Source organism: Empidonax traillii, unplaced genomic scaffold (assembly GCF_003031625.1).
Source record: "Empidonax traillii isolate 1590-97213 ecotype Southwest subspecies unplaced genomic scaffold, ASM303162v1 scaffold124:size1682992, whole genome shotgun sequence".
NCBI lineage: Eukaryota > Metazoa > Chordata > Aves > Passeriformes > Tyrannidae > Empidonax > Empidonax traillii.
The window spans coordinates 1,496,577-1,523,148 of NW_020955317.1; the positions used below are offsets into that span (position 1 = coordinate 1,496,577).

Sequence of the window (26,572 nt, forward strand, 5' to 3'; positions counted from 1 at the left end):
CTGGGAGAGGAGGGGGGTGTAAATCTGCAGAGGTGGGTTTCTTCCATTGGCTCCCAAATTTCCTTAATTTTCCCCGTGTTTTCAGGGCTTCTCTGCATTGTGGCAGAGGCTGCTCCCTTTTTGTCTTGGCGCTCCTTGAGCAGCAACTGATGCTCCCAGCATCTAAATCTCCCGGATCAATTTTGTGACACCAGAACAGACCTCTCCCCCTGTACGTTTTCACTGTCGGGCTGCAGACTGCTGTATTTTCTGGGTTTTTTCATTGTAATCCCTGGATCCTGCATATTTAGTTTAAACCTGCCCTTTTGGGAAGGTTCAGCAGTTGAAATTGCTCCTCCAACCCTCCGTGTAGGTTGTTGTAAAGATACTTCTGCTCCATGTTTGCTGAGCTGCTGCCCCAGGGCATGCTCCGCAAAATATTACCAGCTTTTTCTCCCTCCTGCAGCTCTCAGCTCCCGTGCAACAATACTCACAGTCCCTTTTATGTGCTGGAGAAATCCTGCCCAGCCGCGGGAGATGCAGCAAAATCAGCACTCAAAGTTTGGGGAGGTGAAATGTGGCTGAGCATCGCCTGCTGTCAGGCTGGAAGAAAAGAGAATATTTGCTAGGCTGTCTGGTGCAGGATGATTCCCTTTGGTGTTGCTTTGTCCAGGTTAGTTTTGAGTGTGCCAGATGACGGGGTTTCCCAGGGGAGAGCCTGGCCAGGCTCCCTGGCTGGGTGCATGGGCTGCAGCTCTGTGCTCGGCCGCTCTGTGGGCCACCTGAATGTTTTCCTTCTCCCGCAGCATGCAAGCATTTGGATATAGGCTTTAAAAATTATATATATATATATTAATCTGCTTCTGCAGACACAACAGTCACCTCCTGTGTGTCCCTTGCTGTCCCCAGAGAGGAGGCAGAAGGACCATGTGCTGCCCCAGCGCTCTGCGACTTCAGCGTCTCAAAGCGCACCCGCACAAAGGAGGTGGAAACTCAAAAAGTGTCCAGCAAAGCCCTACAGAGTGTGATGATACCTAAATGCAAAGGGCTGTGCTCCTCTGCTGTGGCTCTCCTGGAGACTGCCCGAATTTGTGAAGGCAGTGCAGTGTGTTGGATCATCTGCTCCTGTGGTCTCCTTGCAGGGCTCTGATTAAACAAACGGAAGTTTCGCCGGCATCAGGGCAGCATTAAACAACTAATTTGCTCAAGTCTTGCTCAAGCCCTGCAGGAAACTTTGGTGTTTTGTTTTTTTTTTCTCAGGTTCCTTCATTTTCGGGAAGGATTTGGGGTGCCTGAAGAGCTGAGTGCTTAGGTGGGAGAGGTGATTGTATTTTGGGAAAGAGGGTGGCTTGAAACTCGGTGGCCAGTCGTAATAATTTTATAGAAACGGTGTAGGACATCCAGGTGAGGGCACCTTGTTTTTTCACAGTTGTCTGCTGGATTTCATGATTTTCACTATTAATGTGGAAAAGATGTTTAGTCTGATTTTTGGAACTTCACCTAGGAGGACCGTGTGTCCTACTCAGCCAGGGAGCCCCTACCCCAGCACATCCTGCAGTTAGAGAAACACACAAATAATGCAAAACTAAGAAACTCCAGTGTAAGAAAGAAGGGCAAAGGGGTAAAGCAAAGGCGGTTTGAGCAAATGCTGCCAAGAGGAAAGTGCAGTTAAGCCAAGGGAAGGATTTGAAAGGTTTGAGGAAGGAGCAGAATTGCTAGAGGCAGGGAGAATAAATCGTTAATCTGAGAACTCTATTATGCAGGGAATGCCCCAAGGAAAAGAGCAGAAACTCCATTTAATGGTGAAAAGGCCAAACCTGTGCTGCCAAGTCGGGCTCTGCTCTGCCCAGGGACTGGAGCCACAGCCCCTGCTTACTTCCAAGATGCTGCTATTTTTGCAGCTTGCATCTGCTGGAGTTGCAGAGGCTTGTTCAAACCCACCGGAGCTGAAACCAAGGGAGCTTTTCTCACGTGAACCCTGGGTCAGGCCCTTGGGTTTGGCTTTCCTTTTGTTTTATTCCTCTTGGTCTTACATACAGGAGCGGCGTCCCCGTGAGAGCGGGGTTTCTCTTAGCGTTGCCTCATCTGTCCTGCCAACTGTGAGTCCCAAATTATTTTACAGCTGCTTTACAGAGCTTTTGTCACGTGTCACCCATGGTGGATTTTGGCTTGTTGAGGTTATCACTGGTTTGACAGGTTTGTGCGGTTTGACTGAGATTTCAAGGCAAGCAGCTCTTTGGTCCCCAAATTGACCCATAAACGCAGCAACCACCAGCAGCATTTAGTGGGAGGCAGCGCTCTCCCATGGTGATGGGATGGGATGGGTGAGCCAGGTGGCCTCTTGTTTTTTCCAGCTCTGTTTTTTTTCAAGGTGTGGACAAAAAGCAAGATTTGTTTGATGGGTGTATGTGATGTTTGTAGTGTAGCTGGGGAGCTGAATACAGTAATTTGAGGATTTGGGCATATGCAGCAGATTTAAGGCAGTTCTGGCTAGTTCTTACATCTGAGCAGGAGATGGTCGTAATCTGTTGCCTCTTGGGTTTTTTTCCCCATTATAAGAGCTGTCTTATCCATACTTGTTCTGGGCTGGATTGTAAGCTTGCCTTTATTTAGAGACTATTTCCATATCTGATTGCTTGTTAGGAGCTAGGTATGAAATGTGTTTCGACAGACACTCCAGAGCAGTCCCTGGGGGCAGCGTCACTGCAGGTCTCTGGGAGCCTGTTCAACTTTTATTTTTATGATGGAGACTGTCTTAATTCATGCAGCATTCAGGGAACGGCTGGAAAAACCTTTGTTTAGAGCAGGAGCAGCAGCCAGGAAGAGCTGGTGAGCGATGATCCCACAGTTAAAGTGAGGCATGGAGAGGCTTGGGTTCAGTGCCTGGGTCTGCAAGCAATTTTCCGAGGCAGGACCTTGACCTTAGCACCGCTTTGTGTGTCAGCAGCTTATGTCCAACAGGACAATAGCGATTTCAGAGGTTTCAAAGCATTTTAAAGTGTAACTATCATACCTTTTATTGGGCCGGGCACTGGCATTTTTATAAGCCAAGCTTAAGGTTTTAGAATGGCGTGTATTGAATTTCCTGGGCGCGCTCCCGGCCCGAGGGATTCCCATCTCTCGTGGCCACAGCAGGACTTGTGCTGTGGGAGGGGGGACAGTCACAGGTGGCCAGAAGAAGACCACGGAGAAGGAACCAAGACTTTTGCAGATGTGCTGCTGGCTTGGTTTACTCCCTGGATCCTACAGAAACGACAAAACCGGGAGTCGGTTTTCCTTGCAGCAACGGGACGCCCCAACCCGCCGGCGGGATGCTGCGTAACCATCTCTTTCACCCAAACAAGAAAGCCCCAAAAGCGTTGATAACCCTCACTGAGCAAGGGGAGGAGGAGGAAGGCCACGCTGCAGCCCCGGAGCAGCCCAAACCTGTTGCAGCCCGGCGGGCTGTGAGCGTGTGCGGGGCCGGCGATGCTCGGGATGCTGTCGGGGAGGGGGGAGCGGGGCATTGTGCGGGAACAGATGTGCGGGGCGCTGCCGCCGCGTGCCGGCTCGGAGCCGCTGCTCCCAGCGCCAGGTGCAGCCATTGTTCCCGCTGGTCCCTATTCATCCGCCCTCGGCTGCCGCTCCGCGCCCGCTCCCGCATTGTTCCTCCAGGAAATTAGCATTAAAAACCCATCCGAAAGCCCCCACGTCCCTCAACTGCAGGTGACTGTTATTGGCCCCAGCTGCCACCCTTGTGCTTGATTACTTCCATATGGGGTTGTGGCAAGAAGTAGGATCCACTTATTGATTTTTTTTTTTTTTAAATATTTTTCCCCCCTTTTTTTTATCCCACCACCACCACCCCACACAGACACTTCAGCTCTCGCAAGGAACAAAACCCTGAAATCTGTTAACCCCCCGATAGGCTCCAGTTGCTGTTACAACTGGGATGAACATTTTACAAGCAAAGCTAATTACACCCTCCCTCTGCTTTCTTCCTTTCTTCACCCCCCACCCCATAAATGTAAAATAACCAGAGAGCAATTGGTAGTAAATTAAATCTTTGCAGTGTCCTGAGAGGAGGTTTCCTTGCTAGCAGGAAGAAGGCTGCTGGGCTTTAGATGTTATTTGGGGTTGTTTTTTTTTTTACTAGAAAATGGGAAGCTGGTATGTTGCCGTGGCACACCTATTAAAGGGACACACAGATCCCAACCTTGGTCTGGATAGAAAAGGAAGAAATAATTGAACAAGTGGGCTGTTAATCTGCAAGTGTTGTCAGCTGTTGAGAGGAGCCAGAGAGAAACTGGGTGCCAGCTGAGGTTACAAAATTCTAGGAACGATGTGATTTTTCTCCTGGTGTGATTTATCTGCGGGGCAGCAGGTTCCGTGAAACCCCGAAATATTTTCTGGGCTACTCTGGCAGAGGGCCATGGAGCAGCCTGGGTTTGCCTCGAGGCGAGAAATGATTCAGTTGGTAAGGGGAGGGAGGGAGGGAGAGGGAGGCATCTCTTGGTGCCCTCCCTAGGACTTGGAAATGAACCTGCCCTGCAGAGGCTCGGAGCATCTCCGGTGAGGAACACAGGTGGGGCGTGTCCCGTGACGTGGGGACCAGCCCACACAGTCCTGACCTACTTTGTGCCGGGCAGGGATGGAGGAGAGTGGCATCAGGCAGAGCTTCCCTCTGTGTTCCTGCCCAAACAGCTCGGGTGACAAAGCCCCGTGCGAGGCTGGAGGACGCGCGGTCACAGCGTGTGACTCTGTGGAGAAGCGTTGGGTTTCCCTCGTGGGGCACTGGGCCTCCCAAAATGAGTTTGGGTATGGTGATGAGAGTTGTTCTGATGGCTCCTGGCAAAGGAGCTTGTGGGGGGTGATGGTCCTTGGAGCCACTCGACCGAAGTGTTGCCTGCTGCTGAAGGTGAAGCCCATCAGAGCCCTGTAAGCCTCAGCTGTTGCAGCCTGTGAGGCTGTTCCACAGGGAATCAGTGGGGTTTGTGTCTTTGCATTCTTGGTGGTGTCCCAGCAGCCACTTCCATGGGATCTGTCTTGTTCCTGCTGGTGGTGCACTGGGCAGCCCCAGGCAGCACATGCTGAGACCTCACAGGGCACTCTGGTGTGACAGAGGTGCTGCAATGCCCTGTTGTGGTAGAAATGATTCTAGATGTGCTCATTCTACCTCTAGGTAGAAATGATTCTAGATGTGCTCATCTATCCTCAGAGGGAGACATGGAAGAGACAGTTGTAATGGAAATAACTTTTTATTCAGCAAATGCAGCCTCTTTGGGCAGAGTCCCTGTGGCTAATCTGGAAGTAGGCACTGAAGTGAGTCTTTGCTCAGGTCTTTGGGGTTGGCTGACCTCTGTGTTGTGAGTGCAAACTCACATACAGATGGGGAATGGATTTTTCCTGAGAGTGTCTCTCAGCATGGGTCCTTTGGCCAGATTGGCCTCCGCCATGAGCTCCATCCTCTCCTTTACAGGTGGGAACAAACCTGGTTTGTGAGGATTTAGCACAAAAATTCTGGTTGCTGTCTGGAGAGGATGTGTTTAGCTGAAGTACTTGTCTTATTTACTGCACATACTTCCTTCCTTATACAGACCTCTCCTGGCTTGGCTGCCCAGCGTGGACCACCCAGATCTTCCTGGGAGGTGTCCGTGCTGGTGCAGCAGTGAAGGTTGGGCACATCTGGAAGGGGACTTCTCAAAAAGATCTGGTTCTTAGGGGTGCTGTGCAGTGTGGGGAGAGCCACAGGTAAATCGGGTCAGAAGGTGGATGGAGGTGGCAAGGCAACCTAATGGAATATCTCGAGCGATTTTTTTTTTTTTTTTCCCCTCAGACTTGGTTTAAACCCTTCAAAGTCAAATCTCAAACTTAGGGGGTTTCTTCTCCCTAATTAAATTAACAGGCCATATGGTGTTTACTGTGAGTGCCTGCAATATGGAAGGAGCTACCTCCTGGATCACTTTCTTTTTTCAAAAGCTGCTGCTTTACCTGATGTCACTGTTCTGAAATGTTCTTTTCAGCAGCGGGCGCGAGGGGTTATTTCTGCCACCTCGCTGCTGTTGGTGTCACCTTCTGATCCCGGGGCTGAGCTGTGTCATAACCTGTTTCTGCAGCCTTCTTTGTCTTTTCCTGGCTTTTGGAGTGTCATTTTGCTTCTTAGTGGGGAGTGGGCACAGGTCAGGGCATTTTTTTCATGCTTTTTCACATGCAGGTAATGATTCTTGTATTTGAGGAGCATGGAAAACAACTCGGGGTGAATGGTTTTTGTGGTGTTTTTTTTTAAGAACCACTAATTTTTTTCTTTGAGGGTAACATCTCAGGAACGTGTGAAACTCAAAGTTTTGTATAGTTTTGTTCTTGATTACTGGGCTATTTTTAAAGAAAAGAAGTTGCTTTGCATGTGCCTGCTTTTATCTTCACATGAAATCTGGAGGAGGAAATTAAGACCTCGAGGAAGAAAACCATTGGTTTATTATCAGACCCCTGCATTTAACTGAACAGGAAATAGGGTGAGAATCTCTAAACCTGTAAGAGAAATCAAGGAATGGAAAGTTTCAGATTTTGCTGTCTGTTTTGGGCTGCTCTCACTCATTTAGCTGGGTTTTTTGGTAAGCAGCATTCTTGTGCGTGAGTGGACGTGCTGTGAACTCATCCTGTACCTCTCTGAGGATGTAACTTTCACCTTTCTCTGCGATTTTTAACTTGTTGATGCATCTTTTCTGTAGGGGCTCGGTGACCCTTCATCTTCAGCCAGGCTCAGCTTGTTCTGGAGTGTCTGAGCTCCCAGGAACAGATCCATTTGTGTCCTCTGAAAACACCACATTAGCATATTCCTGTAACGTATGCTCAAAGGGTGTTTCTTTGCAGAGAAGCCTCTCTAAAGATAGCATCGTGAAGTTCTGTGTTGTCAACCAGGGACACTTGATCTAAAAAACAACATTTGATACACAGACAAGGTTTGCAAGTGCCATCTGGATTCTAGGAGATGAGCTAGGTTGTCTCTGTTTTGCATACACTCACCAGGAGAAGAAAGTAGGTGCAGGCAGATTAATTCTTTAGGATCACCTGAGCAGAACTGTTCAGTCCACACAAATGTCCTCAGTGACATGGGACACCGGTGTAATCCCATACCACTGGGTATCATGTGCCTGTGGCCCTGCTTGAGGTGCTGGAAATAATTCTGTAGTTTGGTGGTATATTATTGAAACCTAGGTGGAATCAATTTAAATTTTCTGGGGCCCGAAGTAGTTTAATCTCTTATCAAGGCAGAACCTGCAAACGGCGCAAAGCCCCGCAGAAATGGGCATCTTTTTTAGGGAGGTGGGATGCAGGGAACGCAGATGTCTTTGTCTGGCTTCAGTTCTGCGTGGTGGAGAGTCTGTCCCCAAACCCACGCCAGCACTGAGAGAAGCCTGAACACCACGAACATCCAACGTGGTCCTGGGCTGAACAGCAAACTCGCTGCCCACATCTTCCCAGGGACATGTAGCTTATAGGATGTATTTTCCTTCAGGGTCTATTTCTTGATTTTTCTAGTTATCCTCTCGTATGCAAATCTAATTTGCCTAATGGGCTGGTGAGTGTAATTGGAAGGCAGCCTGCACTTACACGATAGTGAAAAGTCTCACCTGTGCCCAAGCACAGATGGGGCTCTGCCTCACTGCTGCATCATTACAGGAAATTTATAGGCACTGTGTCACAGTCTTTGCTGTGACCAGAGGAGGAGGACAGCAGTTTCAGACAAACCTGGGGCTTTGCTGGGGCTTTTTGTTCCCTGGGCTTGCAATTTTGGTGACCTGGCTTTTTGGTTAACGTAATTTTTGTCTTTCCCCTGTGCTCCAGTTGATGGGGAGCAGGTTAATGCAGGTTACTGGTAACCAGCTAAGGACAGCTTTAAGAATGGTGAGCTGGAAAAGTCTTGTCTGTGCTGTGTTGCAGTGGGATGGTTTGAAAGCAAGCACAGCAGCAGCTGAGCCAGCCTTCACTCTGCAGTCCCTGTGCATCACTGAATCTCCAGAGGTTATCCATGGAAAATCTCCACCTCTGCTGCCCACAAGAGGGAGGGGAAGGAGGCACAGCAGAGACAGTTGCTGCTGTGTGTCCATCTCTGCTGGGGTTGTTCACTGAACACACCAAGAAGCTGTGGCTGCCCCATCCCTGGAAGTGTCCAAGGCCAGGTTGGACGGGGCTTGGAGCAACCTGGGCTAGTGGAAGGTGTCCCTGCCCCTGGCAAGGGGGTGGAATGAGATGAGTTTTAAGGTCCCTTCCAGCCCAAACTGATAATTCTAAGCAGTGAGCTTTAAAAGCTATCCTGTCTGTGTGCTGGCTCGTGGTGCTACAGGTGAGTAGAGGCCCATCTGCATTGTTGGGCTTCTACACCCCTCCAGAACCCACCCCTAAACGTGTTCCTCCTGTGCTTCCAGCCCTGTGGGATGGTGGAAAACTTTCCACGTGCCGGTCAGGCTTGGGGAGAAGAGGAAGAGCAATTTGTGCGGTGGCGTGAGGAGCGTTTTTACGAGGCAGAATTGTCGTCTTGGCAGAGCTCCTGTGTGTGCCATCGATCGGCAGGGACGATGAGCTGGGCAGCAGTTAATGCACTTAGCGCCCAAGTGAATGAAGTGTGCTCTCCACAGAGCTGCTGGGAGTTGTGGAGTGATTAGTGAGCCTTGGCTACCTCAGGAACGTTGACGGGGCAGTGAGACGGGTGTTGGTGTGTGCAGCACTGCCAGCACAGCGCCAGGGCTGCTGTGGGAAAGCCACCGTGGAAGTTGTAAATAATAGAGATGGAAAAGACTTCCCAAATCTTTTGCACGTTTCTCCTTGATTTCTGGGCAAGTTGGCCGGTTTTGGGTAAAGTGTGGTGGAACTTTAGCCCTGGAGCTGGCTGGCAGTGAGTGCGCTCCTGCTCTGCAGCCTCCATCCAGACAAGGGAGACTTCCTGTTGGACTCTGCTTTATTATTTGGAAAAGAGACCAAATGGTATGACTTCAGGGACCCAAGGGGGATGTTTTTCTGTATCCCTCCTTGATTGCTTCATTTTGGGATTGTGGTAGAACTTGGTTAGTGATTTGTTTTGCCTTGGGTTTAGTTTTTGTTTTCTTTTTGCAAAAATGACCGTTGTTTTCATCTAAACTGACCCTTCTGCCTGGGAGCTTCTGGAATGCTTCCTTCTCCAGATGGTCAGAACTTGTACCTGTTCTGTGCTTAACAAACAGTTTTGGTGGGTTTTTTTCTAGTTTAATTTGGTATTTTCTAATAGTTTTGGGTGTCCTTGGTATTATTTGTGCTTCTCTGTGGTCGCACTGGTTGTTATGGATTAAATGTGGTTTTCTGTCTTGAGAGTTTCTCACTTTTTTGAAGGATGACCTTGCTTTTTTTAATAGACATTATTTACAATTACTGGTAGTGGTGCCTGGGCTGCTGGCACTGGTGCTTTGGGTCTTGTATGCAGAGATTTTTTTTATCCCAGTTCCTCTATTACTCCCTTTGAGTACTCTCTGCTCACTGAACACCCTCACCCACAGACCCCAGATCTGCTGGTTCTCATTAGCTCCAGATCCCCATGTGCTCAGCAGCATTCATGGCGCTCTTGAGAAATCCGAGTTTTCTCAGTACTGGGTATTTTTCAAGGTCAGTGGTGGTTTTTAAGGTTGATTTATAGTGGTGGGAACCAAATCATCAAGCAGCAGAGCTTTGGAGGATGGAGGACTCTGAGAGGGATGTATCCTAAATAGTTTTTTTAAAGCTTCTGACTTAAACCTCCTCTATACATCTTTAATAAGCATGCTTTAAGTTTTTAATATTCAGTTACTGGGTAACTTAAAGGGGAAGTTCTGGTGGGTTTGGAATCATCCTTTTATTTTAAAAGATTTAATGCTTTTCAGGCTGTTCTCCTTTTCCCTGTGTTGTGTGAACTTCAGAGGTGCTCTGGGCTGGCTCTGCCCTACGTTGGATTCCTGGGGTGTGTCTTTACTCATCTGTGGGTCAGGTGGAGCAGTGCAGGGAATGAGGACCTGGTCCAAGTCATGGACAATATCCATGTTTATTGTTCCCAACGAGGCAGGTGAGGCAGGATCACTGTGAAGGTCCAGTCTGATCTCAAGGATGTCCTGGAAAAAGGACAAGCTTGCACAGACAAGGGCTGTCTCTCCTGAAGGACACTTTTGTGTTTTCCTCTTGCTGCTGTGGCTGATGGATTTGGGGAGAGGGATCCATCCTGCAGTGAGCAGAGTGGGATGCTGGTGGGAAGCCTCGAAGGAAAGGGGCTCACTGTGCTGACCCAGAATCGGCATCTTTCGCAGCACCTCCTGAATTTCTCGTGGAATTGGCTAGAGATTTTCCTCCTCTCCCACAACTTTTCTTCTCCTTCTGAAACCAAGAGCTGGGATGTAAAACACCAGGCGGTGCAAAAGCACAAACCATCACTTGGTTTCCCCCGGCTTCCAGGGTTGGACCAGGCTCTGCAGGACCCAGCAAAAATCCCCCAGGGAAGCTGTGGGAATGCTGGACCTGCAGTGCTCACCTGGGTTTCTTGGAGCAGCTCGGCAGGGAGGAGGGCAGTGCTGCAGAGTGGGAGCCGTGGCCTGGCTGTGTGTGCAGCGCCAGTGGTGCTGCTCCTGCTGGAATGTGCCCTTTGCAGATTGCCCTTCTCTCAACTCTTTTGTTGAAGGATAGCTCAAGGCAGTGAGGAGGCTGGGGGTCCCAGGCTCTCAGATGAACTTTGTGGAGGGGTGGTGAGATGAATTTGTGGCTTAAATCTCTTCTGTCAGGGTCTTGCTGGTGGATTTCAAGCAGCGAGCGCTGCTCACACACCTCTAATCGCAGCATCCTTGTGAGAGACTTGTGCAGGAGAAGCTGCAGAGCAGCCAGAACCCTCTGGGAATGCTTCCCTCGGGTGAGACAACCCTGTAGCCTCCCTGAGGCTCCTCCAGAACCTCTCCTGTGACCAGAGAAGCCCAGCAAGGGCTGCAGTGCTGATGGCCCCATGCTGGCTCCTCAGTGGGGAGCTGCGGTGGTGGCCTGGGTTTCCTGGGTCATTCCTAGGAGCCTGGCCAGCAGGAAATGCATTTCCAAAGCCCCCTTAAATGAGTGGATGCAATTCCTATTACCATTCTGAGCTGTGGAGAGCCCCTTAAAGCTAATTAGTAATTAGAGGATGCCAATTAACCACGGCTCCCCGGGCTCTACCACTGCTTTGCTGGTACTGCTGGGTTGAAGAGAGAGGGAACAAAATGGAGCCCAGTGGGAATGTGTTTCATCTGGAGAGCAGGAGAAGGGTGGAGCTGCTTGTTAAATGGTCAGCAATCCAAGTTTTAAAAGGATTTATGAGGGCTAGATAAAATCATGTCCTAAAGGCTGTCTGGAAGCCTCTGTTAAGGTGGAAAGTGCTTTCTACAGTTGAAGCTTGTTTCACTGCGTTTTCCCTCTTTTGGACCTCCCAAAATTTTACAGGTACAAAAGTTTCAGCTTTATTTACTCTATGATGTTTAGCCTAAGCAGGGTGGAAAGCAGATGTACACTCCCAAAATTAAGAGTGCTCAGTTGTTCTATGTTACTTGTGTGTTTTACGCCTGCCCACCTTTGGGAATGTGGTCCCTAAGCTGTGGCAGAGTTTAAGGAATGCCAGTAAGGCTTTGGCAGGGGAGGCTTGGTCATTCAGCCATGAGTTTCCCACTTGTTGGATCACTTCTTACTCTCTGGTGTAAACTCCCTGTACCCTAGAGGGGCAAATGGCCCCATCCGTGGCCTTCCTGCTCTGGGCAAGGAGCAATTTCTGACCTTTTAGGGGTAACCCCTTAAAGCCAACTTTTAAAATGACTTCTCCTACCTAAAAAGTAGCCAAGATGGTAAAAAGTCCCGCCTTTATTTTATTTTTAATTCATATAAGCGCAATTAACTCAATTCTTGCTCTCGCTGTAGCGTAAGAGAAACTCAAGCCCTTTCTTTGCCCCGACCTACCATCTCTCCATGTGTAGAAGGCCCACGAAATAATCGTTAAACAATAAAAAAAAATAATCTCTGATACCAGGCTGCTGCTCCAAGTGTTTCTCAGTGGTATCCCTTTTGTACGTGTTGTGTCTGGGCTCCACTGGACTCAGGAGCCATTAATCTTCCTGGTGTTTTCTTCCCCGCGGCAAATGAGACACAGATGTTCCCATCTGGAAAGTTTGCTCCCGCCACCGCTGCTTCGCTCCGAGTTGGAGGCTTTGGAGAGCAGTGCAGCAGGCTGAGACTTTTAAGAACTAATTTTTCCGTGATTGTGATAATTGCCTGTTTGATATCTGTAACTTGCTTTCATTTTTCTTTCAGAGTGCTTTAACCTGAGAAGTAAATAGTGCGGAGGAGTAAATATTTCTTAATATTGTTACAGGAGTGGGCGATTTAAAAAAAAAAAAAAAAAGAAAAACAACACCCAGCCTTGATTCCGTAATGTTAAATGGAACAATGAATTAATGAAAAATTACCAAAAATACTTCGGCAGTATCTAAGCAAATGAATTAGTGAGCATCTCTGAGTTTGCTGAATAGCTGCTTTGTCCTGGGTTAAAATCTTGGCCAAAGGGGTCTGAGCAGCCAGAGGGGTGGTTTGGGGAGGGAGGATCACTGCCCTCCATCCCCAAAATGCTTCACATCTTAAAATTGCAAGGCTGGCCACGCTGTAGGCTTTGGTTTCCAGGAATATATTCTGGTGGGCTGTATTCCAGGAGTATATCCCTCCCTTCGGGGTGGCTGTCCCTGATGGGGGCAGAGCAAGCAGCTGATGAGGGTGAGGAGGGTTCTGTGCCCTGAGGCATCACAGACTCCCTGGCAGAGCTTGCTGCATCCCTTTGAGACAGTGATGAGCAAAAGCTGCTGCCACTGACATGAAAGGATGAGCTGGGGTCCCCAGGACTTATTTGGGTGGATGCTAGTGGTGCAGGAAGGGAATGGCTGTGGCATTTTGGTCAGGGAAACAACAGCTCCCGGGTGGCTGCTGCACTGTCTGTGAATGGTTTTTTGCTCAGCCTTCATGGTGTGAGTAACTGTTCCCTGGCTCCTTCCTGGAAAAGGGAGCAGGAGAGTGGGGGATACCACACCAAAGTGGTTTGTGTTCTTGTTAGAGGCAAGATGACCAGAACAGGGGGACTTGATGTACACCCCGCTCGGAGGGGCTGTCGGATGTGGGAGTTTGTGGGATGAATCCTGCATCCACAGATTTGCACTGCTGGTCCTGGTACATATCCACGTCCCAAGAGGAAAGCAGAGCAGGAATGCCATGCAGGTGGGTTTATGCTGATGTGTCTGACATGGGCCAAGGCACAGGCAGGTCTGGGGCTCCAGCCATGCTGTCTGTGTAGGAACTGTTCCCAAGTTCCAACCTATGCTACTGATGAGTTTGTAGAGCCAGGCACGGTAATAGGATTTCATAAAAACCACTGAAGGGCAAGATGGATAAAGATCTGCAGTCTGCCTTCAGGAATAAATTATTAATCTTATTTCCCTTATTAACTGCTTTCTGGACTGGTTGCGAACGATAACATACTTTGCTCTTTCAAGTTCTTCTATCTGAGTTTCACATTGAATTGAGATTTAAAGTGAAACAGCTGTGTGTGGGAGAGGACTAGATGGCAATGGAGATACACGAGTTTATTTTTGATTTATAAAATGCCTCTCCCAGGCTCAGCAGCTCCCTCCTGTGTGATGCAAGGCTCTCCTGCGAGGTGCCGAGCCCTCTCCACTCCCACAGCATCTTACAGCTCAGGAGCCGAGATGTGCTACAAACCCAAGCTGAGCAGGCTAAAAATAAGCTGATCACATTTAGGGGAGGAAGTATCAGCACAGTAACGTAAGTTACCCTCTGCAACAGATGCTGTAGTATCATCTTGGCCAGCTCGGTGTGGAGGGAGAAGGATGGAGAAGGTCCTTGTTGGACCAACCCTTGCTGGTGCCCTGTTTATGCAACTTTATCCCATTTCTGGTTGAAAATTATCATTCGTTGACTGGAGCAAAGGGAGACCTGTATAAACCCCCCTACATGCAAATAAATGTCAATATTTGTATAGAAATGTCATCTTGACTGCGAACCTCCCAGTGTCTCGCTCTCTTCCAAATTGGGACAGACCCAATCATCCTTTTTTTCCCTAAGGCTGCTGTATTGGCTGCCTTGTTGCTGATGCTTATCTTCAGTCTTCCCCTTCCATCGCTTTTTGATGTGGTGATGCTGCAAAAAGATAAAATATTGGCTCTTTCCTTGACGATGTGGTTTCAGTTTGAGCTTGGGGGGAAGCTGTCTGGAAGCAGGTGAGGGAGGGATTGCAGTGGAGAAAGCAGTAAATGGCATCTTCTGGAAGCCTGAGTAATGACACTCTCGCTTTGCATGTAGATCACCTCTCATCTGCGTGCCTCGGAGAACTGCAAAGGTGCTCTACAGATGGCTTAGAGCCGTCAAGGGGAGGGAAAGGCAACCTTGGAGCGCAGGAAAGATGTTAATAAAATTTAAATGTAATTCTTCCCATTTCTCAGTTCCTAAATGTGAAAAATATTAGCTTGGTGGAGACTGAAAACAGATGGTGAGCAGTTGGAGCAGATAAGCATGTTATTCAAAATAAACATTCGCCAAAGCTGGGGAGGTGGCGAACCATATTTCATTTCACCCTATTTACATTATCAGGTCAGGTTACAGTGATGCTGCCTCTCGTTTGCATTCAGACTATCAACAGGGAGCCCCGTGAGGAGCCAACTGCAGCCCAGGACGTGTTGGGGGTGCATTGGGGCCCTTTCCCCTGGCTCTTCTCCAGCTCGGTGTGGAATCGCAGTTTGGGGACCTTTAAAGGTCATCCAGTCCAGCCCCCTGCCATGTGCAAAGAGCTGTCCTAGGCTGTAGGCAAGGTCCTGCCGACCACTGAGGTCTGTCTTCCTCGGTTTCCCTCTTTCCAGTGGCCTCCCTATCCGTTTAGCCAAGCTTGGCGTTGCTTTGTCGTAAACCAGGGAGTCTGATCCATGTGAACAGCAGGAGAAAGAAACCTCTAGTTCCAAGGGCTGTTTCTAGAAAAGGTTCATTTTGTAGGTGATGTATAATTCATGCCTCTAGTCCAAATGGTCATCTGAGATGGTAGGGCCAGTGGAAAGAGAGGTGTGGCTGGAGCGTGGCTTATCTCCCTTGCTTTGGTGGATGTTTTGGGATGGGCTGAATTGCCTTTGCAGGTTTCTGTCTGTCCCTTTGGCTCCAGAACAAGCTCAGACCCGGCTCGTGGGTGACCAGAGAATTTCTCTTTCTCCTGCTGGATTTAACCCTGGTTGCTGTTACTGGGACGGTTCTCCAGTCCCTTGCTCTCAAGAGGCAGGTATGAATTTTCGGCTTCTAATTTTCTGTGGTGAGGAGTGGCATTTTAGGTTATATACAGGCGTATTCTGCCTGTTCTAGATGAAAGACAAAAACGTCTGCTCTGATTAAACCTCTTCCTTCTGTCTGAAATCATTACGTGCTTTTGCTCCTGAGACTCTGAACTACTGGGCAAACCCTTGTGCACAGGCTTTCCCTCAAAAATATGAGCTAAACCCAAAACTTTTGTCAATTTACAGGTTTTCAACTGTGACCACTTGGTGGTCAAAGCTTTGTTGACAGAGTCTGATTTTGAGCCTGCTCTCTGTCCTGAAGTTGCCAAAAGGAAAATGCAAACCTTGCCTGGGCATAGTTGCAGGGCTGTCTCACATGGTTTTCTCTCGTTTCTTCCAAGATGTTTCATATTTTGACTTCTGCAGTAAGCCAGGAGTGCTCTAGTCCGGCATATGGATCGGTGAGATGCATTTCCCACCCTGTGCAGCTTATTTATAAATGGGAGCTGCAGAATTGCTCCCAAGGCACGCGGGTTCCTCCTTCCTCCTTAACTCTGGTGCCAGGGAGTCAAGGGGAATCCTATCCCTGCGTCAGGAATGGCTTGAAGATATCGGTGTTCCTGCTGCAGGAGTCCTCCAAACACCCAGCCAGAGGCTTTAAATCCCTGTCCCATGAGGGAGGAGGGAAGGCTGGACTGTCTCGAGCTGATAGCAGGGTTTTAAAGCCTGTACACACTCCATGTGCTCACACACGGAGGTGACTGGATTAAACTGTGCCCATGCAGACACTGCAGTGTCAATTCATATAAAGAAATTCATATTTCTGCAGTGGAGCAATGGCTCTTCCTCTCTTCCCTTGATCTCGGCAGATTCATGGCTCTGCCATGGGAGCTGGGTCAAGGCTTTCTCTTGAGCAGGGTGGAGCACTGCCTGGTGTTATCTTGCTGACTGTTGGAACTATGTTTTGAACTTCGGGAAGAGGATGGGGAGGAGGCCTTTTGTGTCTGTCTGCCCCCGGGGTTATTCCTGTCACTCTTCTCTGGTTCCTTATCTTGCTTTTTGAGGGAAGGTAACATCCAGTTCTCCTCATGCAGTGTTTTTGTTTCTTTTTCATGGCTTAGTCTATTCTTTAATTGCCAAAGGAATTAAAGGATTAATTTGAATTCCAGTGTACTTGAGATACTCCCTAACTTATCGCTGTTTATTTTCTTGCGCCTTTTCCCTTTTCTCAAACCCACAGGCATGAAGAGATTAATAAAGCAACTTCTTTATAGAGTTTACAGTGCAAGCAAATGCTGGCTATTTGTCATAGGTTACCTGTCACAGCAACACTCTCTTTGTGCTAAACGCCACAGGTGGAACAGTTCTTAAAGAAAATAAATAGGATGAACTCTGTCTCAAGTGCGTGTTGAAACTGCCCCCTCTGAAATGTGCTGTGGTGCTGGAGAGCTGGAACCTCAATCCCTTGGAGTGCAGGAGTGGGACTTCCCTGAGGGTCAGTCAAGACCCCGGGTTTTCTCCTGGCACCTTGTCCTGTTGTCTCGCTCCGCTCTTTCTCCTCTCCAGAAAGGAAAACCGTCAGCTGCACTTAATCTTGACATATGTTCCTTTTTTAATTTGCCACGCCAGGAGGAGAACTGGAGCAGGGAAGGGAATAGGGTGGCGTGGGGGGCACATAAAACAGGGGCCTGGCAGTGTGTCACGGAGGGGTGGGGAGGGTTCCAGGTGTAGTCAGAGCTCTGGGGCTTCCTCGCCTCTTGCACACCTGGGCTCCCTAAGTGGGGCACACGAGTATGTATGGCACGAGCACAGTGTGGTCTGTGCCTGCAGCTGCCCGTACCCAGCTGGCAGCTCGAGCATCTGAAATCTGGAACTCGGTGCTGTGAAATCTGCTCTGCAGCTCAAACCACCCTTTGGAGGAGATGGAATTCTTGCGTCAGGCCAGGACTGAAACGGCACCGTCACGATCAGGGTTTGTTTTACTCCGGTCGAATCGTCTTCCCCACGTGAAACTGCAGCGTGTTCCAGGCTGGGAAGGCAGCTCTCCCATCCGCCTGGGTGGCTATGTCACTGCTGCCCCTTTCCCTGGTTAACCTGGGCAGGTCCTGGTGCAAAGCTGAGCACGTGTCACTGCGAAGCTTTGACGTTTGGCAGCTCGACAGCAGAAGTATTGTGCCATAAACAATTTGGATCTGTTCCTGCAGGCACTGCTTGGGAAGAAGCGCCAGCATTTGCGAGTGTTTCTAATCCAGGTGGGGTTTAGAAGGAGTTCTGTTTTTTTTTTTGAAGGAATGCAACCCAGTGTTTCCAGTTTAGGCAGGTGTCCTGCTGTGACACTTGGTGTATTCAGTCACTGACAAGAATTATTCTTCTCAGGACATCATCCGAAATCTGTGACAGCATTTGACTCTTTGGGAGTCAGGTGACTGGCACGGTGCAGTGACTTGGAGACATTTGGAGGAGCATCTCAGCATCCTCCCTGCACATCTGGAGGCAGCACTGAAATGTTGCTGTGGGTGAGCCAATAAATATTTCTGAGCGGTGAAATTGTAAGAATGAGGCCGGGAAGGCGGCGTTTCCCCAGGGATCAGCTCCCTGGCTCATTTTTAGCCCCAGGTCAACTCAAGGCTGACTCAAGCCCTTGGTCACAGTCTGGTTTGCTCACATGATTCTCATTAAATGGATGTGTTTAGGCTAAAAATGGGGAGCTTTAGAAAGATGGTTTTTATCTGCGTTTATAGATGCCCCAGGTCATTAGCAGGAAGCTTTTAAATTTAACAGTCCTGTTTGCTTCTTGTCTGTCGGAGTGGGCTTGGAAAAGAAGGTGTTGGCTTCTTGTGGGCTTTGGTTTTGGTGTCTCACACAGTAGCTGGTTTTATTTTGGGGCTGTAAATTCCATGTGAAATTTATTCCCCCCCCGTAAATTAACCAAATTAGTTCTGCTTTTGTAATGTGCCCTTGGAGCATTTCAGGAGGAAGGAGGAGAAAACTTAAGGATTAGTTTCACGCTGTTTCTCTCTAAGGCATGGCAATATCAGGTTGGCCACGTACACCTGGAAAAGGGGTTTTCATGGGAAGAAGATCAGAGGAGGCAGCAGGGTGGCAGTGGGTCCCTGGGTGGTCATCAGGCAGCTGACACCGAGTGCTGGATAGGCACAATTAGTGCTGTTTTGATTGAAAAAATTGGGTCATTTAGCAACATGGTTATTCATGGGAACATCCTATTCATGCATGGGAATGACAGGAAGAGTCTGCACTTCAGGGTTCAATTGTGTGAAAGTTGGACCAAATGTATATGAATAGTAGCTTGCAATATGGTATTAATATGGTGATTATATGTTAATAGTAGTTTCCTGTGGCTTCAGTATCTCCCCACATCATGAAAGAGAAGCTTAGGGTTTTTTCCTTTCTTTCTGAAAGCAGGCTTAGACAAATGAAGACACAAACGTTCTGGGATGTGGCTCTTATAGCAACTCCAGCCCCACCGCCCCAGTTATTCCACCTGCACTGACAGGGCAGGAAAACATGGATTTTTCAGTGTGTGTCATCTCTGCTTCCCCCTTCCTGCAAAGAACAGCAACAACAACAACAAAAATGTTAGGAATAGCAAAGTTCATTTGTTACCTCGCTGGCATTACCCATGATTTGCCATAAGGAGAATAAATGAGGCAGCTCGGCGGCAGAGCAGGTGCTGGGGGCTGACAGAGCAGATCCCAGGCAGCAGCACGAGGGCTCAGGTGCCAGTTTGTGTTTTCTCTGCTCTCGAAAGCGGCGTTTTTGTTGTTGGGAGTTGAAGTAGCAGGTTTTGTGGTTGTGTTTCAGCGCAGAGAAGTTTGCCATGTATTCGGTGCTTTAACGGGAACGCAGCATTTCATCGCTCTGCCAGGACTCGAAAGCTGGATTTCTTACAGCTGACAGATACTGGTAATAACTGTGGATTACAAATCAGATTGTGGCTGTCCGAAGCCCAGCATGCATCACCAGAGAGGTGGAAGTGGAGTGTCTGTACCTCCCTCACTGCCTGAGCTGTGGTGCAGGTGGATGTTCCTGTGCAGCACGTGCTGGAGCACGGTCACAACTCGTTAGTGAGCTAATTGAACGAGGTGGGGGGCAGCTTGAGGAGCAGGGAGTTGGGGACCACGATTTGTTGGGATCATGGACACTGGAGACACTGACAGTGCAATACAGAGCACCCCTGGAATGGTGTTGGCACCTCCCAAAGGAGCTGCGCTTTGGGGATCCTTAGGCTTTTTCTGCTGAGTTGTCTGGATTTAAAGAACAAAAAAATAACCCGAAACACCCCCTTCCAAAAAACAAAAAAATATGTCCTGCTAGAGCTGGGAGAGTGGTCACACTGTTCCCCTGAGCTGGGATGTCCCTCAGGGACTGGAAAGGAAGCCAGAGTTTGAGGTGATTGTGTTAAACCCTGCAGGCTGCACGCAAGGGAGAGGATGTGAATAGCTGATGTCAGTTCATCTCTACAACCCCCAGGCCCATTCTGGTCCCTTGCTGGCACAGCACAAATCCAGGTTACCTGTTATGTGGCTCTGAGAGGTTGTGATCCCTCTGGAGAGGCTCCATGCTGATGAGCAGCATGTGGGCACATCTGGAGAGTCTCGAGGGGATCTTAAATGGGGGCAAAGCAAAGCAAATGGGCAGAAGAAGCATCTTTAGGCACGAGGGGTGAGAAGATATGGCCAGGAGACTGGGGTGGTGGGCATGGACACCACAAGCATGCTCCCAGGGTGCCTGTCCCAGCTCGGGGCCGTATCCTGCCTCTTTCCTGCAGCAGCTCGGGCCACAAGGAGCAGTGTGGGAACCTTGCGTGACTTCCCCCCCGCCACCGCCTCTTATCTTCACCCTTGCAACTGCTCGTGTGCTGGGCGGGGAAATGCGTCTCCCTGACTGTCACTAAGCCTTGCCACCTTCTCTTGGTACAGTTGCTGGTGAGAAGAGGGTGCCAGTGATGCCCGGATCGCCCGTGGAAGTGAAGATCCAGTCCAGGTCCTCTCCTCCCAACATGCCGCCGCTGCCCCCCGTGAACCCCGGCGGACCCCGGCCCGTGTCCTTCACTCCGACTGCACGTAAGACCCCAGCAGCACTGCTTTTCCCAGGGATTAGCTCTAGCCAGGAGGGAAGACTGTGCTCATGGCACTCACTGGGGGTGTCTCAGCCGTTAGCATTAGCTGTTGGGTGCTGCTGTTAGGAAGGTGGGACTGGGGTTTTCCTGCTGTTCTGCAATGCGAGCAGGATGTCTGTAATTCCCCCTTTGCCCCCCCTGCCTGTTCCTACCTTGCTCCTGGTGCTGCCTTGAGTCCTTCTCTTTGCAGGTGCAGCTTTGATTTCCACCATAAACTCCTTAAGAAATTGAAGTCTTTTATCAGGTCGGCTTCAAACAAGCCAAGTGCTGGGCTTTTCGCTCTATCTTTTGGAGGAGTTAATTCCCACTCTGCTGTATCTCACTTTGCAGGCAGCATTCCTGCAGCTGAGATTAGAAAGTTTTTCTTTTTTTAATTTCCCAGCCTTGAAAATTCCTTGCTGTTCATCCAGATTCTCTTTTCTCCATCTTCTCTGTATAATCTTTCCTATTAAGCCGCAGTCGATCCTGATCCTGCCCAGCCAGAGCACAGCCTTGCACCCACTTTTTCCAGCAGGGTGTTGCATAGAGGTTGATCCAGCCCTTTTGTACAGCCTCTGTTTTCCTCCCTTAGCCAACATTTAAACCATTTAATGTCTTTTTAAAAGCATCATTCCGTAGCAAAGCTGCTCTACTTTGTTGGTCATGGGGTTATCTGACCTCTGCACATGACGGGTACATATTTTCCAGGCCCTTCTCACCCCTTTTTTCCCTGCATACAGTGTTCCCCAGCTGGCTCTGCATTGCTCTGCTGTCTATGACAGCGTCTGGGCTATCTCACAGTTCCACACTGGCAGTGGGATTCGGGGATTTACAACCCAGCCTCTTGGAGGACACGCGCTGATGTACTGCGTGATGCTGGCAGCAGCACTAATCACTGGGTTATCCCGCCAGACACATTGTCCCCATCTCTGTGTGCTGAGGGATTTTTAATGGTCTCCTTTTGCTCAGGCAGAAAAAGACCATTAGCAAAGTGACAGAAATTAATTTTTCCAATGAGGATGCTTGGCACGCTGTTGAGGGCCAAGAAACCTGAATCTGCTGATTGCAGATGACTTAATTGCCTCTTTCCAAGACAGATGAGAGTTGTGACCTGCGGTGAAGTTCGTTCTTGCTTTTTTATTTCTTGGTTGCACCAGAGGGGCTTGGTCAGAGTCAGTGAGTGTGTGTCTTGCCCTGTCAAAGCCCGCTGCTCGGGCAGGTGAGGAGGAGCACGTTGGAACAAAGCCTCGCCTACCTGTGGATCGCTAACAAAGGGTTGGAGAGGCAGCAGAACCTCATGGCTTTTGAGGACCTAAGGCAGAATTTAAGCGTAGCCTGAGAGGATGACTTTGTTCCCAGGAGTTTATCATCCTCCTCTCCCCACACCAGTAATCCTCCTGGTCTGGGGATGCCACCTCACTTGATTCAGTGCTGTCTTCTCACCTGGAAAGGGAGGTCCCAGCCCAGCTGTGTGGACTGTGGTGGAGCAGCTCCTGGTGATGTGCAGGATCACATAACTACCAGCTGCCCTGTGGTGACACTGTCAGCAGAGGGTCAGGAGGGATGAACCCAAAAACACGGGCAGTGGTTACATGGATTGTGAGTAACGACAGCCCCAGCCCGGCTCTCTCTGCTTCCGTGGATCGCCCTGCGCTGTCGACATCCCCACTCCCATCCTCAGCAGCCTCCTGGCCTCCCAGGGATTGCCCAGCCCCTGCTTCTCCCAGGGTATAAATAGAGCCTGTTGCTTTCCTCTGAAAGAGTAAGAGGAAGTGAAACAGAGAAGGGGGAAAGCGCCTCAGTTGTGGCTGTCGGAGAGTGCGGGGCTGCGCAGCCCTGGGCTGTTTGAGGGGAGCTTCTCGGGGTGGCTTCTCCCCCTTTTTTATAGCACTTTTATTGTGAAATAAGTGTCTTTATGGGTAATTGTCGGAGGCCTTGCCTTTCACCTAGCTCTGGTTTTCCTGGTGCTCCGTGCTGACTAACCCCGTGGGTACGTCCTGACATCCCTCTACCTTTGCTGCTTCGGAGAAGCCAGTGTGGGCAGGAGTTTTCCAGCTTGCTTTTTTCCATAACAAAAGGCATGAGCTCACTTTGCCTTTGCACCTCCATGCTCTTAATCCTGACCTTCATTTCTCAGTCCGTGGAAGACCACGTCTTTTGTTATCCCCCAAAGAGCCTGTCACCCCTTGGTTAGCAGGAACCACCTTTGATGGTCTCAGTAGCCTTATCTTTCCGTGCATCTTAACTGACTCTGGTTAAGTTTCCCTCCTGTGCTCACCACTAAGGTCCAGGTGTGGGGAGCCTTTCCAGCCTCCGACCCCAGTGTGCCCCAGAGTGGTTTAACTGTTCCAGTGCCTCCTGTCTTCTCTGAAAAACCCCCTCACAGGGTTCAGCAGGATTTGATATGATCCTCGTGAAGCTGCAGCAGAAGTTTCGGCTTTCTTTTATTTTTTTGCAAGTTGCTGCTCCTTCCACAGGCCAGAGGCAGTGCTGCTGGGTGGCATCAGGGCTTCTCTGAAACACCACTTGAAATGGTTTCTACAGCTTATGACCTCCTTGTCAGCACTTATGTCCATAAGGGATTCGGGGCTGGGCTTTTAAGGATAACCCAGTGGATCAGCCACAACTGTATTTACAATGATGTGCCTTTCACCTCTGAAATCCTGGGTTTATACCAAGTTGGGGCCCTGGCGCACAGCTGCTCATCAGACAGGGCTCGGGATTGCACAACCACGGCCCGGGGATGTCAACAATTTATTCTAATCCCTTGCCGAGTTCCCAGACTTCCAGCCCTTCGGTCTGTTTCGACATGCTCACCACTTACAGGAGGCAGAGCTGCAGATGGGACCAGGTTGGAAAAAAAACAACAGTGTTTGCGAAATTCCCTGTAGGTCCCTGGGGATGGATGGCGGGCGGATGGCGGGCGCTGCTGGGGCAGTGTCTGTCAGCGCTCCTCGGGGTGAGGTGGAGGCACCTGAGCTGCCACCCTGGGTGGAAAGCGCCCAGACCGCAGGGATGTGCTCACACAGTGTCGCTTCCATCTCCTGTTTGCAGTGCCCAACGGAATCAACCATTCCCCCCCGACGCTGAACGGAGCGCCATCCCCGCCCCAGAGGTTCAGCAACGGTCCTTCCTCCTCCTCCTCCTCCTCTCTGACAAACCAGCAGCTCCCAGCCACGTGTGGGGCGCGGCAGCTCAGCAAGCTGAAGCGCTTCCTCACCACCCTGCAGCAGTTTGGGAATGACATCTCGCCGGAGATCGGGGAGAAGGTCCGGACCCTCGTCCTGGCGTTGGTGGTAAGTCCTGCACCAGCCTGGGCTGCCTGGATTTCCCCAGAGCACTTTGGCCGTGGGATCTAGCACATGCCCCCATCACACAGTGTTGTCTGTGTCTTTGCAGGCAGAGCTGGGGGCTGAGCAAGACTGTCGTGTTTATGGTTTCTGGGAAGCTTGCTGACTTCTGTTTTTTTTCTTATCTTCAGTTAGTTTCAAAAAGCTGTTTGTCCAGTGGCTTTGACGTGAGCCTTGCGTGCAGCTAATCTTGAGGAAACCTGGAAGGATTTGGGCAAAGCTTCTCTGGAAATCAGAGATTCACAAAATGGTTTGGCTTGGAAGGGACCTTAAAGATCATCTCGTTCCAACCCCCTGCCAGGGGAACACCCTTTCAACCCAAGTGAATGGGTGTAGCTGTGGAGTTGTACCCAGTATTTGCAGTTACACAGACTAACTGGAAGAAATGCTGTCCAGTGCATCAGACATTATGCTGTACATGTTTTACAAGGGTATGGAGCAATAGGAGAAGGGAGGAATAGCTTTAAACTGAAAGAGAGTAGGTTTAGATTAGATATTAGGAAAAAAATCTTCCCTGTGAGGGTGGGGAGGCCCTGGCACAGGTTGCCCAGAGAAGCTGTGGCTGCCCCATCCCTGCAAGTGTCCAAGGCCAGGTTGGATGGGGTTTGGAGCAACCTGGACTAGTGGAAGGTGTCCCTGCCCATGGCAAGGGGTTGAAATGAGATGAGCTTTGAGGTCCTTCCAACCCAAACTATTCTAGGATTCTGTGACCTTGGACTGAGGCCCTGGAGCCCAGCACCACACAACCTGGCCAGCTGCAGTCCCATGGGGCACCCAGTGGGGCTCCCAAGCTGAACTCTGCTTTCTGGCACGTTTCCTTTGAGGCTCAGCATGCAGTGAAGGTCACTAGACTGCAGCAGCCTGGAGCATTTCTGCTTCAAAGGTTGGCATGGGCTGCAAATGTGGGTCTGTCCACGTCCTCAGGAGCATTCTCAGTGCTTGAACACTGGATGCAAAGTGCTGCTGCTGCATTTATATAGCATAGATACTTCCATGGGTAGTACCTTAGTTTATCCTATTGGAAAGGGAATCATAAGCTGTCCAGGTCCACCCTGGATTGTGGTAATTGTACAAAGCTCGTAGAGGATCCAGTGCAAACATTGCCAACCCTGTAGTGGCAGATGCAATCACCCTCCCGGTTCTGTTCCTTTGGAGCCATTTCCCATATGTCTAAAAATAAGAACAAATTGTCATTTCATCTCTTAATTTCTGTTCTCAGAACTCGACGGTGACAATTGAGGAATTTCACTGCAAGCTGCAAGAGGCGACGAACTTCCCCCTGCGGCCCTTTGTGATCCCCTTCCTGAAGGTGACAGGGAGCTGCTGGGGCTTGCTGGGGCTGCTTGTGCCAGCCTGTGCTGCTTGGCAGCGTGACACTGCTGGGAAAACTCTCCTTGCAGGCGCCACAGCAGTTTTGTTAAGGCCCAAGACAGACTGCACAGACCGTAGTGATGACCATGTGGGGCTGGCTTGTGGCAGGCTGGAACGTGTGCCAGTGATGTCTGCTTGTGTGTTGGGGATAAAGGAGGCAAACCAAGCTCCATGTGGGAGCTCAGATCTAGGATATTTGAAGTGCTGGCACATGGAGCATGTCTGGGGTGTATGGATTACAGTCACAGCATGGTTTGGGTTGGAAGGGACCTTAAAACTCGTCTGGTTCCAACCCCCCTGCCACGGGCAGGGACACCTTCTACCTGACCAGGTTGTTCCAAGCTCCATCCAGCCTGGTGTTGAACACCTCCAGGGATGGGGAGTCCACAACCTCCGTGGGTAACTAGGTGGTGGAAGCAAAGAGTGATTCCTGTGACACTTGGGTTTTGGGTGCACCGATATCAGGCCATCCTCAGCTCCTGGGAAAATACAGGTGAGTCTGTCAGAGCAGATACCAGGAGCTGGAGGATCCTGAGGGGGGCCCACAGGCATTACCACTCTGAGGTATTAATGAAGAGCAAATCTTCAGGAATGGCTGGAAACTCCTGCCCCCCTCTGTAATGCAGGCCTGTGCTTGTTTTCCAGGCCAACCTCCCGCTGCTGCAGCGGGAGCTGCTGCACTGTGCCCGCGCTGCCAAGCAGACACCTTCCCAGTACCTGGCACAGCACGAGCACATCCTGCTCAACACCAACACCACGTCCCCTGCCGACTCCTCCGAGCTGCTCATCGAGGTGAATGGCAATGGGAAGAGGCACAGTCCAGACAGGTAAAAACAGCTGTTGTCACTTTCTAAGTTGTTGAAGTCGTGGTTTTCATTTTAGCTTTGCTACTGGCAAAGCTTCAAGCAGCATCCAGGATCTTATCACTCCCAACAACTATTCTGGCTGTTAAAAGACACCCATGACTGCTCCTTCTGCACTGCGAATTCAGGTTGTGCTCCTCTTTCAGGCAGGTTCTGTCCCAGAGGGACTTCTGGGTAGCATTGAAAAGCCAGAGCTGGAGAGCTGAGTGGTTTTCCACCACCCCAGCAGTAAATGGAGGCACTGGCAGGGCTGGGAAGGATGTGGTTCGTTTTCACCACTTTTTATTCCGAGATAAAAGTTGTTATGTAATTATGTGGAGCACGCCTCAGATTTATAAAAACTGTGAAATTTTAATTTGGTCATGCTCAGAAAGATGAATCACAACACTCGGGCATCCTGAACCTTTCCTTTGACAGGGTCACTCTGTGCAGCGCTTCACAAATTGAGTTGTGTTTGTTTGAGCTCCCTGCATTACCCCCCCCCACCCCCGGGTAAAATCATCGCATCCCAGACTCTACTGATTCAAAAACTGCATCTTTCCCTTTCTGAGTGCGTTTGTGGGATGCTAATGAAGGCCTGTCCGTGCTGGTGTG

The 26,572-nt window shown here is 49.8% G+C and overlaps 1 protein-coding gene across 3 annotated transcripts in view; it reads left to right on the plus strand.

Annotated features, from left to right (window-relative positions):
* CBFA2T2 (CBFA2/RUNX1 translocation partner 2) overlaps window positions 1-26,572 on the plus strand; it is a 58,678-nt gene that overhangs the window by 23,087 nt on the left and 9,019 nt on the right. The window contains exons 1-6 of one of the 3 annotated variants that reach the window (XM_027883341.1): window positions 17,843-17,849; window positions 20,084-20,087; window positions 20,216-20,359; window positions 23,449-23,690; window positions 24,964-25,053; window positions 25,761-25,942. In XM_027883341.1, the coding sequence (XP_027739142.1) occupies window positions 20,242-20,359; window positions 23,449-23,690; window positions 24,964-25,053; window positions 25,761-25,942 (632 nt within the window). In that variant the 5' untranslated portion in view covers window positions 17,843-17,849; window positions 20,084-20,087; window positions 20,216-20,241. Of the gene's footprint in view, window positions 1-15,122; window positions 15,284-17,842; window positions 17,850-20,083; window positions 20,088-20,215; window positions 20,360-23,448; window positions 23,691-24,963; window positions 25,054-25,760; window positions 25,943-26,572 lie in introns of those variants that run through there. The other 2 variants (XM_027883342.1, XM_027883339.1) reach the window with 2 other exon arrangements.